The sequence below is a fragment of the Truncatella angustata genome, assembly GCF_020726525.1.
Source record: "Truncatella angustata strain MPI-SDFR-AT-0073 chromosome Unknown BKA67scaffold_4, whole genome shotgun sequence".
NCBI lineage: Eukaryota > Fungi > Ascomycota > Sordariomycetes > Amphisphaeriales > Sporocadaceae > Truncatella > Truncatella angustata.
The window spans coordinates 1336851-1351630 of NW_025763384.1; the positions used below are offsets into that span (position 1 = coordinate 1336851).

The 14780-nt window shown below is 51.2% G+C and overlaps 5 protein-coding genes across 5 annotated transcripts; 2 read left to right on the forward strand and 3 right to left on the reverse strand.

Annotated features, from left to right (window-relative positions):
- Positions 1–611: 611 nt before the first annotated feature.
- Positions 612–2348, forward strand: BKA67DRAFT_535434 (ATP-dependent protease La domain-containing protein; the record flags this gene model as incomplete). Its single annotated transcript, XM_046100013.1, has 1 exon — positions 612–2348. The coding sequence occupies one exon, from the start codon at positions 612–614 to the stop codon at positions 2346–2348; it is 1737 nt and encodes a 578-aa protein (XP_045958365.1).
- A 777-nt stretch (positions 2349–3125) lies between these two features.
- On the reverse strand, positions 3126–4903 carry BKA67DRAFT_564136 (uncharacterized protein). The gene has a single exon (XM_046102712.1). It carries the CDS (start codon positions 4617–4619, stop codon positions 3300–3302), a length of 1320 nt encoding a protein of 439 aa, XP_045958366.1. The 5' UTR covers positions 4620–4903; the 3' UTR covers positions 3126–3299.
- A 792-nt stretch (positions 4904–5695) lies between these two features.
- BKA67DRAFT_535436 (uncharacterized protein) lies at positions 5696–6731 on the reverse strand (the record flags this gene model as incomplete). Its single annotated transcript, XM_046100014.1, has 5 exons — positions 5696–5770; positions 5849–6002; positions 6217–6421; positions 6460–6568; positions 6633–6731. The coding sequence occupies 5 exons, from the start codon at positions 6729–6731 to the stop codon at positions 5696–5698; spliced, it is 642 nt and encodes a 213-aa protein (XP_045958367.1).
- Positions 6732–7489: 758 nt separating this feature from the next.
- BKA67DRAFT_269794 (uncharacterized protein) lies at positions 7490–8653 on the reverse strand. Its single transcript, XM_046095875.1, has one exon. It carries the CDS (start codon positions 8530–8532, stop codon positions 7924–7926), a length of 609 nt encoding a protein of 202 aa, XP_045958368.1. The 5' UTR covers positions 8533–8653; the 3' UTR covers positions 7490–7923.
- A 966-nt stretch (positions 8654–9619) lies between these two features.
- BKA67DRAFT_658425 (uncharacterized protein) lies at positions 9620–14657 on the forward strand (the record flags this gene model as incomplete). The annotated part of the gene is made up of 3 exons (XM_046107272.1): positions 9620–12580; positions 12633–12905; positions 12957–14657. The coding sequence occupies 3 exons, from the start codon at positions 9620–9622 to the stop codon at positions 14655–14657; spliced, it is 4935 nt and encodes a 1644-aa protein (XP_045958369.1).
- Between the last annotated feature and the right edge of the window lie 123 nt (positions 14658–14780).

The following is a 14780-nucleotide window of genomic DNA, read 5'->3' on the forward strand; positions in this document are numbered from 1 at the left end:
GCCTCTTTACCTGCCAGTGAGACGTGAGCCCCAGGACTCCTCCACACCTTTCTGTCGGGACGGCACCCTTTGATCTGCACCTAGATGTATGATGACCTCCTACATCTTCGACGCGTGAGACTCCGCTAAGCTCCGTTCTGCACGGCTGCGAGTTCATATCCAGTGCTCTAGAAGCTCCCATTCGAAGCGCTATTAGGCGTCCCGAATCCCTTCTCTTCCAATTAAATTGTTTTAGTCGCGCTCTGTGGATACCGGCATCATCACCAGTTGCGTCGCCGTCCACTATTGATCGCTGCCAGCATACATGAGTCTTAGCATCACATCCCTCCTCTTGCCTCTGGCCCCAACTTGGCCACTAAAATATCAGGGACCTAATGCTATCTACAACCTCATCCCATCAACGAATCTTATTAACTGTGACTCAACCAACAGCGCAGTGGGTCTTGTATCCTATATCCTGAAGCCGCGCACTATTGAGGCTATCTACACCCGCAACCATCCCCAGCTTCATATACCTCTTGTGCAGCTCGGAAATTATCCATCGTGGCGCAGATACACGCATTACGATTGGAGCACCACGCAGCACAAGCTTCAGGTTCCAAACCACTTTCATGTCCTCAGTTCAGGCAAGCACCAGCCCGACAGTACCAGCGCCGCCCACGCCCTCCGAAAGCCGCAGGTCTCACTCGTCGCAATCCGAAAAGAGTGAATCGGATCCGGGCCGTAACCCGGCCGGGACTGAAGATGTCGTTGCTGCTTCAGAACTGCTCTTGGATGCCACGGAAGATGTTCGACAGATTATAAGACTCGTCCAATGCTGGGTGTGTTCTCGCATCCTGCATAATCCTACGACTATACCATGTGGGCGAAGCTGCTGCCAGAGCTGCATTCCTCCAACTCACATTCGAACGAACATTTCCTGGCCAGCGACAGCGAATCGGCTCTATGGCTTTGAGTGTCCCTTTGAGGATTGCCAAAAGGAACATGCCATTGGGGATTGCAGTGTTGATGTCACCATGAACAAGGTTCTGGACATTATCCAGCAGGCTATGGAGCGGGATCGTGAGGTAACACAAGCATCTGGTGTTTCCACTTACATGTCGGTGCAGGATCAGTGGCAGGTTGCTGGCTTGCCCAGCATGGAAGAGAAGGACCCTGTTTCGCAAGTTTTTAAAGGCGGTCGCATTGTGTCGACGTACACAATGGCCGAAACTGGACAGCTTAAATATACTTGCGAGGTGACTTACACGGCTGTAGGTGCCACAGAGGAGGAAGTTACAGCAAGGGACGAAGTCGCTTTTACAAAGTTGAAAGAGGCAGTGCGCACAGAGATGGACTGTCAAATATGCTATGCGTTACTCCTCGATCCTCTTACCACGACATGCGGTCATACATTTTGTCGGAATTGTTTGCACCGAACCCTCGGCGGCTCAGAACATTGCCCCATTTGTCGAAGAACCCTTATGATGCAGCCAAATGTTCTCCAAAGCGACACGCCATCGAATCAGCGCTTGGTAAACATGATCAATGGATTCTGGGCGGACACTGTTGCGGTTCGAGCACAGAATGTGCGTGCCGAGCTCCAGGACGAACTAGCAGGGGATTTCGACATTCCGCTCTTCATAGTTTCCCTTGCGTTCCCGGCCATGCCAACCTTCCTCCACGTTTTTGAGCCGCGCTATCGCCGCATGATTCGCCGAGCTATAGAAGGTGATCGCATGTTTGGCATGGTGGCTGGCACGCAACATCCGCAACCTAATGGTGCAAATTTTCGTGAAGTCGGCACGTTACTTCGAATCGTCAACATCGAATTCTTCCCCGATGGCCGCAGTTTGCTGGAATCGGTTGGCATTTCACGCTTTAGAGTTACTAGCCATGGGTTTGTGGATGGCTATCCAGTGGGACGAGTTGAAAAAATCGACGACATTACCCTGGCCGACGAAGAAGCCATGGAAGCTTCGGAAACCTTAACGGGCCAGGGCGTCCAAAACTTCACTCAACTTGTTACAGGAGCAGCTTCAGAGCCCCCCGACACTATTTTGCAATCTGGAGAAACGCGTATACTCACTGTTCAAGAATTGGATTCCAAATCCACCCGCGAACTGTTCGACATTGCTGTCTCATTTGTTACGAGGATGCGCGCGCAAAGTGTATCCTGGCTACAGGCCAGGGTACTGGCTATATTCGGCGACTGCCCAAACGACCCAGCGATATTTCCTTGGTGGTTTGCTAGCGTCCTCCCTGTCAGCGAGGAAGAGAAGTACAGGCTTCTTGGGACGAAGAGCGTTCGACAACGCATGAAAATATGCTGCCGGTGGATTGTCGAATGGGAATCAAGCAGATGGTGAGCATTTTCCTCATGGTGCTCCTCTCGACACATTCCCTATTCTAAACTCGACTTTTCTCGACCTGACATGACTATACTTCGACTCAAACTTTGGAGAATCCCATCATTGACAGAACTCCTTTCAGGTCTATATCTGATTGTACTGTCTTATGACTGACAATCATTGGCGCACTTGTTTTCGTGGTTTTAGCCCTGGCCACGAGTCCCAATTTATGGTAGATTTCACGGGAGGTGTACGGCGTTTTTGGGATGGATATTGCTGCATTTTAAAAAGACCAACGTTGCTTATCATACTAGTGATACCATGGCGGATTTTCTAGAACCGCTGCAGTTTGCATTGTATTTCCCCCCTGCATATAGCATTGGCATGATGATGAGCCAACTTGGGCTCCTCCAATCAGATGATGATTCTCTTCCTAACTGATTAGTGGCTTGATTAATGTGTACCATATATTCAATAAACGTTCGTTGTGTTCTGTGTGGCTTGCAGAGTCCCGATAAAAGTTGTTCAGTGTCGTGCAGCGGGGGAAGAAAAAAACAAAGAAGAAAAAGGTGGAAATGGGAATAGAGAAAGTATTTCATTGTGAGAACTCGCCTTTGGCCAATGTTCTGGTTACTCGAAGAATTAATTATTTGTAGTAGGAGAGTTTGACAATGTTATGTCATTTCCTGCCAGACGTTGCCGTCGTAGATTCTAAGTAACCGATACTTCTTCTGTAAACGTGAGAATATCATGATCGTAGCTTTTAATATGAAAGCCGTACCACCCTCCCACCCTCCCAAGAAAAAAGAAAGAAAAAAAGGAAGAAGGTCAACCGCTTGCTGTGCCGCTCCTGAATACAAATTGGTATCTTGCTAATTGCCAAGCACGACCGAGCAGTGCCTAAAATAGGCTGCCCATCGCCCTTCTAGTGGTCTTCCCACTCTGGATCTCCCAGTTCCGCGCTCTTTATCACCTGATCAAATCTTCCATTGTTTCTGGAAGTGCTTGCATCAGCCATTCCATACTCCGTACTTTGGTGCGCTTAGCGGCTCGCATCTCAACCTCGGTGCTCTGCGCGGACCGCTTCTTCTGGCTGTCCTTCTGCTCGCGCTCGGTCGCCAAGGAATGATGGACTTTCAGCATATACTCGGTCCGCAGGTAGTCCCTCTGGAGCCTCCTCCACCTGCCCTGGAGGGCCTTTTTGTCAAACAGCTCCGTACCCAGTGCCTTGATCTCGTCTGGTGCCGGCATGGCGAGCAGGCGTGCCAGCTCGGCGTCGAGGTCGAACTTGTTCCTCAACACGTCGCGAAACTGCTGCCCCTTGTCGTCGTAGTATTTCCTGAAGAGCTCCAGCCCTTCCTGTGTCATCAAAGATGACGCATCTTCCCACTCCACGGCGTTCTGGCCCCCTGTGGTCGTCCACCATTTCACCTGGCATTTGGGACCCCGTGACCCACGTCTGACGTTTTGGATCTCTTGAACTCTCCACAGAAGTCGCCCGGCAGAATCATACCTGGGCAGCAACTCTTTTCTGAGTGCCCCTAGTTTATAGTCCATGGTAGCATCCATCTTGCTTTGCTTCATCACCTCAAATCTGCCATGAGTCGACGTATTCACTGGATTATAGCCGCAGGCACGATCCGCACCATTGATGTCAAGCCTGGCGGACCCAACTGCCTGCTGGAGCTCCCTCGAACTGAAATGTTCCGCAGAGAACTTGGCGGCTTTCCTCGGGTGCACATTTCGCAGACTTCTGCACTGGGAGAGTAACACAAGAGCATGCTTCTGCAGCGCGGAGGAGCGCTTGGACTTTGGTAAGCTGGAACTGCCAAGTCCGGTTAGAACGATGTTCTGGATCATGTTGCAGCGCTCCGGGGTGATGGCGGCCAGGTACGCCACCAGGTCTTCCAGCTCGAACTGGAATTGGTTCACCCGGTAGAAGACCGGGTAACGTCTCAGCTCGTCGTAGAACTGCTTGCACGTCAAGCTCAAAGATACGATGGCGGGCCGATCGTCCTCCTGGCACTCCCAGACGTAGTCATTGTTGCCGGGATGGTTGTGGACGGGTACCTGCTTGCGGTCCCCCCAGGTGAACTTGTTTGAGTGCTGTGTGATCTGCCGTGGAGTGACTGGTTTGTCCAATGTCACTGCAAACTCAAAGATCATAAGTCGAACCTGGGTACACATTAACAAACAAAATCTTCCCCATGGTTCAGGGCTGCAAGAGCTTACTTCGACGGGGATGGCGCATAGCAGAGACCTCATCATATCTATAGTAAGACCGGACATGATGCTATAACATTTAAGGTTTGTGATATAGTATCCAGTTTGGTCACAGGGTCAGGGTGGCGGTGAGGGAGTAGACAGAATCGTAGTTCTCAATTATATCTGTTTTTCTTGAGGCAACTGACGAGATTTCAAGCAGGACGAAACTCGGTGTCTGGAAATAGCGACGGGATAGCAACTGGCCGGAAAAGCCGTACTTGGCTGACGGCGATTTGAGAAAAAAAAAATTCCATTGTTCCTAAGGAATTTCGAGATTACTTGGGTACAAAAGGGACCGGCGCCCGGGGGGCCAGAGTAGTTGAAGCTTAAACAGTGGTGTCGTAACGCCGAGTTGCGAGGGCGCGGAAATATCCCTGAGGCGGAAGAGCGGCAAACGGGAATAGTAAGAAATTCAGAATGCACTGCAGCTTGAGCGTAGTGTCCCAATTTCAGTGCAAGAGACCGCCGACGTTCAGGTAGTGATATTGATTTGGTGAGTTTAGATAATTCAACTTTACCAACTTCCATACTGTATACAGCAAGTTTGACGAGCTCATTGTTTCGTGATCATACTCTATGATATTACATCGTTTGGTATACCATAGTAGCGGAAATGGTAGTTTGATCGACACAGGCTACATGGTGCTCGACTTTGTCGTGAGATATTGGGACACTGCAACCACCGGACTGGTCTGCCGCGCATACGACGTGCTACGTGGACAAATTTGGCCACTAAGCATGAAACGACCGGAGCTCAGCGCGTCGGTTTCGCCGGTCTCATGCCAGTCAACGACCGGAATAATACCAGCGCCCAGACAACTAGAGTGCAGAAGTACAGCCAAGACAGACGACCGCAAAAACTCTTTCTGCCAATATAGAAACGCTAGAAACGTCGTCAACCATTGCGAGTCATGGCACGATAATGCAACCACTCTGCATTGGCTGCTAGTGAACCCATTCTCTGCAGAGATGTCGGGGGCCAACGGGCTTGGGTTGATTTGGCAGGACAATTTGTAGGGGACTCGCGTTCGCAAAGCACTATTGGATGAGGCTTAGTTAATTGTCACGTCATGCACCGGCCCGTATAACATTTCTAGCGGTCAATTGAGCTTCGACAGTTCCAGGATGGGGCTGAACTCTGGTTCGGCCTTCAACTCGGGACGAAGATCAAGGACCTACAGCATGTATATAGTGGAAAGTATATTCGGTTAACAAGCAACGAAACTTCTTTAGAATTAAGCCGTTCGTTTTACATGAACTTTGGTAGGCTCTGTGCACATATGTGAGGTTTGACGATCGATGCGCCAGGCCGTTCTCATTTGATGGAAATTGGCAGCGACTACCTGAGCACTACCTATGTAATTGATACCCTTCAGAACTACTATGTAGACTTTACATAAGCTGAGACTGTTGCAAGTAATAGATAGTATTGGTCGGGCCGCCGCTTAACTTGTGCTTACCGGCACAGTATCACCTGCGTATTTTACTCAAATATGATAACGAGTCTAATCTGTCGGCTGGATGATATTCTCATCATGGGATTCAACGTGGGTATTTTTGTTTGTATTACATATTTAAACGTGATGCATCGTCATTCGCTACCTCCCAATTACATTCTTACTAGGTATATGACTGTGCTTGCCAGAATTTCCAAGGATGAATACCGACTTGAGGCAGTAAAAGAACTATCCTATACCCGCCCTCTAAATGTACTGCGGAGAATGCTTCGATGTAGATCATTCTTTCTTCAACGCCGACTTGATGGTTTCCGTCACAGAGAACCCGCCGAGTAGCCATTGGTTTGAGTGGCGGCCACAATGCGTGTGCTGATTGACAGTCGGCGAGCCTGGCTTGCTCGACTTACTCGACTTGCTCGAGCTGGACGAAGACTTGCGGCTCGGAGTGACTCTGTCGTGGTACGAGCTTGAAGAGCGCTTCTTGTGGGGCTCGCTTGTCAATTCGTATGTGTAGGACTAAACCAACGAGTTAGTTTGAACGAACATGTATCTTTTTCTGAAATACACGCGCAATCCGTACCGTGTCTGATCCGAAGGAATCGTGTCGTCCACTTGTGGTGCGCGTACAAAGTGGGGCTGGTGCCTCCCCAGCTTTCTTTGCAGGTCGACCTGAACCCATGATATAATAGGGATCTTTTGAAATGAACTGGGATTTGCTCTCTTTCGTCTCGCGCAGCAGACGGCTACCTCAATGTCCGAATGGAATAAGTTGGAGGATTCAAGCACGATAGTACTTGGTATTGCTACAAGCTTGACAAAGTTTTGTAAAGATTTTGGTTTATTTATCTGTCAAAGATATGTCGATTATATGACCTCCAGGGTGTCAAGAAAGGTACTCCAGGTGCAGCGATGTCAAATCGGCTAATGGTGCGGTGAAACTGGGAGACGCTCAGTGGGCCAGGAAGACTGACAGCCCGAGTCTGATATATAATGTTGAACGGGAGGAGCAATACTCGGCGGCTGACAAGGGACCATATAGGAATTTCCATGAATCCCAAGACATTGGGCCGCTGTTTAGCATTCGTACGACGGTAGGGTCTCGTGGCAAGGCAACCATAGGATAAGTGGGAAAACTGCATGATAGCATATTTTTCTGACCAATAGAACCAAAGATGAAAGTGTGTTGGTGCATAGAGGACGCATAGAGGACGCATAGAGGACGCATAGAGGACGCATTAGAGGAGACACTTGATGTCCGACTTGGCCAGCCTACCAACGTTACACTCAGAAAGACTAAACATGCCCGTCTGCCGTTGATCCAGTATTTGGAGAGGTTCCACGTAGGCAGCCCTACAGTCGGCGGGGCCGCATTACTGTGTAACTTAGAAATAAGCGCAGTCCAACTTATCATCAAAGAGTATTGTACGGATGTGTTGTGCTATTTATTGACTTAAATTCCTGTGATGGTCTAAAACCTTGGTTTCTAGCGGCATTCCTGCGTAGGCACATGTCTGTCCCAGAGGTACACAGTAAATGAGTTGGGGGCTGAAGTGCGTTGCAGTCCGACATGCTGCAGAGCCATGCAAACTATAATATTGCGGTCAGTCAGCAGAGAGGGCTGCAACTTTTGCAGCCAACAGCAATCGTAACGTGTGAAATAGCGGTGGACTGAATAAGTGGTGAGACCCAATTTCAATGATGTAACACCACGGAACTGTGGTTGGCTCTGCAGATTTCACGGTAGGTGCTCAGTCGCACAGTCTTGAGCAGCGATCAACATGGGATAGCAAATCACTCATAAACGGCCAACATGTGATGTGGTTCGCGAACCAAGGACTCGGGTGCCTTCTCGAGGTCCCCACAAGGGAAAACTAAGTAAGCGTAGGTAAGCAAGCGATGCATGTTGATGCGTGGGTGGAGAGATATGGCGGAAGAAGACTGGTGCAGTGCGGGAAGACGGCACGCTTGGATTTGGCTACAAGCCGGAAATTGGTGGTCAGCTCACAGCAGCTGCAGCCAAGTGCGACGGCCGGCGGAAGAAGTCCAGTGATAGACCCCCCATGACTTGGCACCCATCCCCGGATCCGTAGGGCTGATCTTAGCTTTTTGAGCCGCACGGCATAGCGCCGACGATGACGATGGAACCCGGGGGAGCTCGAGGTGAAATCTGGAGAATGGGAAGAGGGTATATGAGATTTGTGGTTGAGGTGGCAGAGAAGAAGTTCGGGGCATGAATAATTCACAAAAGAGTCAATTGCATAGCAGAAAACCGGGCGACTCTGAAAATCCAAGCAAAATGAGGGATCCTGCAGCAAATTAACTGGATACTCAGAATATCGCAAAGGTTGACATTTGCCGTTGAGCAATGGAAGCTTTTGGGATTCGGAGTCGATCGCAGAAAATTGGCAATGTCGGGCATGGAGCAGTGGTTGAATGCAGACGTTAGAACGCGGAAAACGCCTAAGAGACGCCGGGGCCATGTGCGCTCCAGGCAATTTGATTGGCCGCAGAGCTCAGTTCTGTGGGCCATACAGGGCGCGTGCCTGCCTTTTCTTCCTTTTTGCTTGCTGAGCTAAGGCTAAGACCAAGACCAGGACCGGGACTGGGACTGGGCCCAGCACTAGCACTAGCACTTAAGAGGGATGGCAGGCAAAGTCAAGGCGCTGCACGGCACTCGTCGAGTGAAAGACGCGCAGACTTCCTCTGTGACATCCTGATCTACATCTGCCTATTGTTGACCTCGGGCCTTGACCTTGACCTTGACCCTGACCTCCAGTCTTTTCATCGCCGACCTTGGGTCAATCATCGATCACTAGGTCAAACTCATGGCTTTTTACTTATCATCATAACCTGGGACTTTGCGAGGGCCCGCATTAATTCACGATACGCGATTAACATTAACGTTTACGGTACGTCTGCTGCTGAACACACTCGCCCCCCGACCAGGCACTCATCACCGTCCTGTATACACCATTCTGCCGCAGCGCGAAACCACGTCGACATATTCTGATACCACCCCAGCTCTTTCCTACTCCTCCTGTCCTAGAACACCTTCCCTCTGACCTGTTATGTCCGCATGACAAAACCCCCCCCCGACTCGGCTTGACCATCCCTACCACCCTCGCCGTTCACGCTTCACGGTCATCGGGTGTCTGCAGTAACATCACCAAGCCGATCTTTCATGGTACCAACCCACATATTTAATACTCATACCTTCGTTGGCAAAACCTCACACCTTCTTTTGTTTACTCGACGACTCCGCCGTCTCAAACCCAACATCAGTCGTTCCTTAAGGTGAGTTATCACTGCTGTTCTCAACTTGAGACCTACACCTACCAGCCTTGCTGTCTACACATCTGTAAACCCACCGAGCTGGCCATGTTTACGGACGCAGCGAATTTCATCTAGACTTTTGTTCTCCGCTGCCCGCCTTGCATTCCGGTCGACATACACCTACCGCACTTTGCTTTTACTTGTCCAAGTCTGTCGCTTTTGGAATGTCTGGTCAACTAACTCAATCCATTCTAGGCCTGTTGTTCACTGTTTGCCCCGACCGAGTCGCCCATCATGCCGCCCAACAAACGCAAGAGAGATCTCCTGGACTTCGATCCTAACAAGTCTGATTCCGAGGACGAGAACTTTCAGCCCGACGTAGACCGCCCAACCCGTTCGCGCAAGAAGTCGCGCCCTTCCAAGTCCAACAGGGGACCTCGCCGCGCCAGAAAGAACAGGTATGGCGGCTCAGATATCGAAGACGAAGACGGCCTATCCGAGAGCGCCGAGGAGGACTCTTTCGGGGAGCCTGACCATGATGACGATGACGAAGACGAAGACGATGAAGTGCTGCCCGTCAATGAGAATACCGGGCGGCGCATGAGGAAAGCTGCGGTAAAACAGCAGAACTACGCAGAAAGCTCCGAGGATAGCGATGCATCCGATGTGAAAGAAGAGCTCGTTGGGGAGACGCCAAAAAAGCTAACGCCGAAACCCACTAAGATAGTGCTATTAAAGGTACGGCCAGGTTCCATGCGGAAAACTCGCGCCAACTCAACAACTGCTACGACCACGACGACCCGAAGAGCCACCCGCGCACAAACTACAGATGCCGATGAAGAACTCGTCGAGCTTTCAAATTCTGGAAAACACGTCTTGCCTGCGCGCGCTCGGGGCTCCAAGAGTCTGAGCCCTGAAACTGCCGCACGAAACAGCCGGTCCACGCGAGGAGGAAAGGGCGTCATGAGATCACCTATACCGCCAATTGTCGAAGAGTTGACACAAGAAAGTAGTCCCAGTAAGACTGCGGCTACTGGAGCTGAAGATGACTTTATGGATGAGGATGCTGAAGCATCTGCAGCACAGCGTGAGTCCGACGTTGAGAGAGACGTGAAAGAGGAGGACCAGCCTATCCAGACGGTAGAACCAGATGAGGCCGGCGACGACGGCGACGACGACGACGATGATGATGACGACGTACCTGTCACGCGTCGAACTAGGGGTAACCGTCAGGTTGTTTCTGGTGATGCTGAAGAGGAGCCCGCCGATGAGGAACCTGTCGCTACTCGTAGTCGGCGCTTAGCCCGAAAATCGCGTTCGAGAAAACCCCTCGAGGAGCCTGGTAGCGATTTTGAACCTGGGAACGACTCTGGGGACGAAAACGATTCCGCTTCAGAAAAAGCCAACGATGTGGCCGGCGATGAGCACGATTCTACCCCATCCCGTGGTCGCAAGGGTACCAGAGGCCAGGGCCGATCCGCAAGAACATCTCGTCATGGCAACGACTCTGGCGACGAAGAGGTGGAGCTTGATCGAGATGAGATGGCTGAAGAGCTCGAGGATCTCCGGGGCAGCTCCCAGGAGCGACGTGCTCGCCGCCGCCGCCGACGTTCGCCTTCTGTACGAGCCGAGAGTGTAAGAGGCAAGCGGAAGCGCAATAATGTGAACTATAGTATACCGGCATTGAACCAATTCGCGGCCGAGGAAGATGAGGCACCTGCGCCGGCACCAAGTCCAGCACGCCGTGGTCGACGTGGTGGTGGTGGTGCGGGATGGGATCGCACTTTGCACACGATCGCTGGTCCATTCGGTGGAGTTAATCTCGCCGGGCCGGGTGCTCTCTTCAGTGGCCCGTGGGGTACGGGTGCCACTGCCACGGGGGGCGTGGACTCGGATAGCAGCGACGATGAGATGGGCGGACGGTCAGGAATTCCTGGAGATGTTGGCAAGACACCCACTTCGGCGGGGCCTCCAGGATTCTTGAGCGGACCCGGGCAAGCACTAAACCTGGACGGCCCCAGCAACGCTCTCACGGCTGCTCCCAACGTTGGCAAGGTTAAAAACCAAAAGGCATATGCCGATGCAGACCCCCTCGGAGTCGACCTCAATGTCGACTTCAGCAAAGTCGGTGGTCTCGAAGGTCACATCGACCAGCTCAAGGAGATGGTCCAGCTTCCTCTCCTGTACCCTGAGCTCTTCATGAAGTTCCATGTCACTCCTCCCCGAGGTGTCCTGTTTCACGGTCCACCCGGTACCGGTAAGACCCTCCTTGCACGAGCTCTGGCAAATTCGGTGGGCATTGGAGGAAAGAAGATCACCTTTTATATGCGCAAGGGTGCAGACGCCCTCAGCAAATGGGTTGGTGAGGCCGAAAAGCAGCTTCGGCTGTTGTTCGAAGAAGCCAGAAAGACACAGCCTAGCATCATCTTCTTCGACGAAATTGATGGACTCGCACCTGTTCGGTCTAGTAAGCAAGAACAGATTCACGCCTCCATCGTGTCAACACTACTTGCTCTTATGGATGGTATGGATGGCCGCGGTCAAGTCATTGTTATCGGCGCCACCAATCGCCCAGACAACATCGACCCTGCTCTGCGGCGCCCTGGTCGTTTTGACCGCGAGTTCTATTTCCCGCTGCCTGACATTGACGCCAGGAAAGCCATCATTGATATCCACACTCAAGATTGGGGTATCTCTGACGACTTCAAGCGGTCCCTCGCTCGTGATGCAAAAGGTTATGGAGGTGCAGATCTGAGAGCATTATGCACGGAAGCTGCCATGAATGCGATCCAGCGAACTTATCCTCAGATCTATTCCTCAAAGGACAAATTGATTGTTAATCCAGAAAAGATTAACATTGCCATGACCGATTTTGTCCTTTCAAAGAAGAAGATTATACCGTCTTCAGAGCGAGCAACGACCTCCGGGGCGGCATCACTTCCCAAGCCAATCGTGCCCCTATTGCAAACCCAACTAGAACACGTACAGGCTATATTGGATGATATCCTCCCCCGAAAGAAAAAGGTCACGGCGCTCGAAGAGGCCATGTTTGAGCCTTATGCTGACGAAGATTTTGGGTTCGCCCGAGAAGCATTGAATGAAGAATTCGAGAGGTCGCGTGTCTTCAGACCGCGACTTCTGGTTTGCGGCTTGCCGGGCATGGGTCACACCTATCTGGCTGCAGCAGTCTTGCATTATCTAGAAGGTGTTCATGTCCAGAACTTTGACCTTCCCACAATCCTTGGTGATCCGCGGGTAAGTCATAAATCTTCAATCAGACTACGACAGAATACTCATGTTTATCTAGTCTGCTGAACAAGTCATGGTCGGCCTCTTCAATGAAGTCCGGCGCCATAAACCCAGTGTAATATTCATTCCGAACGTTGATACATGGTACACCACGCTTGAGGGTCCAGCCCTTACAGCATTTCTCAGCATGCTGCGGTCAATTCCTCCGACAGACCCTATTTTGGTTCTCGGTACAGCTGAGGTCGAGTCGCATCACCTTTCGTCTGATCTCAAGAGAGATCTATTTGGATTTTCTAAGAAGAACAGCATTGAAATTGCTCAGCCGACTAAGGTGAGTAGTGGCAGTTTCCCCCTCAGTAAATAGTCGCTAACGGCCCCGTAGGATAACCGTCGCGAGTTCTTCTCCGCCATCATTTCCAATATCAGCAGATTTCCAAGCCAATTTCCTGATCCCGCGAACCGTAAAAAGAGAGTTCTGGAGCAGCTTCAGATCGCCCCCCCTCCACCTCCCAAGATTCCCTCGAGAGAGGAAGAAAAGGCAGAGTGGCTAAGATACCGTCAACTTCTCAACCTGCTGAAGGTCCATATTCAGCCCATCATGGAGCAGATCAACAGGAAGTACAAGATCTTCCGGCAAGCACCAATTCCTCACTCACACTACCAATATCTATTCGATGAGCAGGACCCGAACTATGTCCGCCCGGACATTGAAGGCGCTGTACCTAGACCTTACGAGATTGCCAAGGACAAAGAAGGCATACAAGGACTTCGCCAGACTGAGACTGGAAGGTTCTTTTACAATATTGACGTGCAAACTATTGAGGAAAGATTAGCCAATGGTTACTACACCAAACCCTCCGAATTTTTGCGCGATATTGTGGCTTTGGAGAAAGATGCTAAAGCTAGCGGAGACAGAGTCAGGATCCTGAAGGCCAGCGAGCTGTTGACCAATGTGGAGGTCGACGTAAGTGACATCGAGAAGATTCGATTACCTAATGTGCCCTGGGAGGAGCTTTACGAGAACGAGAAGCGCCGGCGAGCCGCAAAGGCTGAGAGAGCGCGCAAGAAGAAAGCCATGCAATCCGTCATCGACTTGGCCACTTCGGATGCCGGTGTTGTTAATGCAGGAGACAACGGCCAACCCCCAAAACTGCACACGACGGAGGCACGTTTCCAGGTGATGAGCCCCTTGTCAAATGGTCTTGGCGTAAGCTCGGAGTCTCACAATCAGTCCAACGGCACGTCTTTCCCATCAAGGCCGCTAGGCGATGATGTGCAGATGGCTGATGTCGATACGCAACCTGGCAACTATGGCACCCCCATGCAACCTCCTGCTTCACAATGGCCTCGCATGGCGCCTCAACCATTGAATCTTTCGACAAGAGCGACGCCCGGTGGGACAACTCAGATATCCCAAATATCTGCTGTACAATCCTTGCCTGCTGGCGTTTCCCCGACAGCTCTTGCGAACGATGCATCAACAACCAAGACGTCAGACCCTTCCACTAGATCATCAAACTGGAGCACGCAGGTTGCGAATGGTGCGCATCACGAACAGCTGAGCCAAGAGGCCCTCCCGGACACCCAGCCCTACCAGAGTCAGACGAACCAGAGTCAGACGACATCGAGTGATGAGCAGCAGTGGCCTCACTCTCAAGCACACGGTCTTGCACGAGGCGTCATTCAAGCACCCCGATATTCCACGAGTTCCCATAACACGTCGTCAGGTGCAACCAGGTCATCAAATGCTGCTAGCGTTGCCAATCTTCTTAATGACCCATCTCCTGAAGAGCAGTCTCAATCACAAAGGCACTCTGGTCATTCTGGCCATTCTGTCGGTTCCCAGCAACAGGTCGAGATGGACGAAACTTCAGGCGGGCTTTTCCTGGATGAGTTGACGCAACGCACGTCCGGCTGCACTATCGAGCAGCTTGAACAACTTACACGTGAGATGATGGCCGAAATCTGGCGGACCAAGGGCGAGCACAATCGCATGAAGGTGCTCAATACAATTACTCGCGTCTTCAATAACGCTATTGACGATATAGAGACGATGCAGAATGTATTTCAGCTCAGCCAGTAGGCGTGCTGATCGTCTTAAGTTTGAGTACATGGAGGCTATCTTTGAGGATTTGTATTATAACGCACAAGCCCGAAAAACCCTTTGTTTCGTCTGCATTTCCTTGGCCCTGACATTCATATATGC

What these genes read in the sequence shown, in the direction of transcription:
- BKA67DRAFT_564136 (XM_046102712.1), bottom strand. Translation starts at nt 4,619, where the DNA reads ATGTCCGGTCTTACTATAGATATGATGAGGTCTCTGCTATGCGCCATC.
- BKA67DRAFT_269794 (XM_046095875.1), bottom strand. Translation starts at nt 8,532, where the DNA reads ATGGCCCCGGCGTCTCTTAGGCGTTTTCCGCGTTCTAACGTCTGCATT.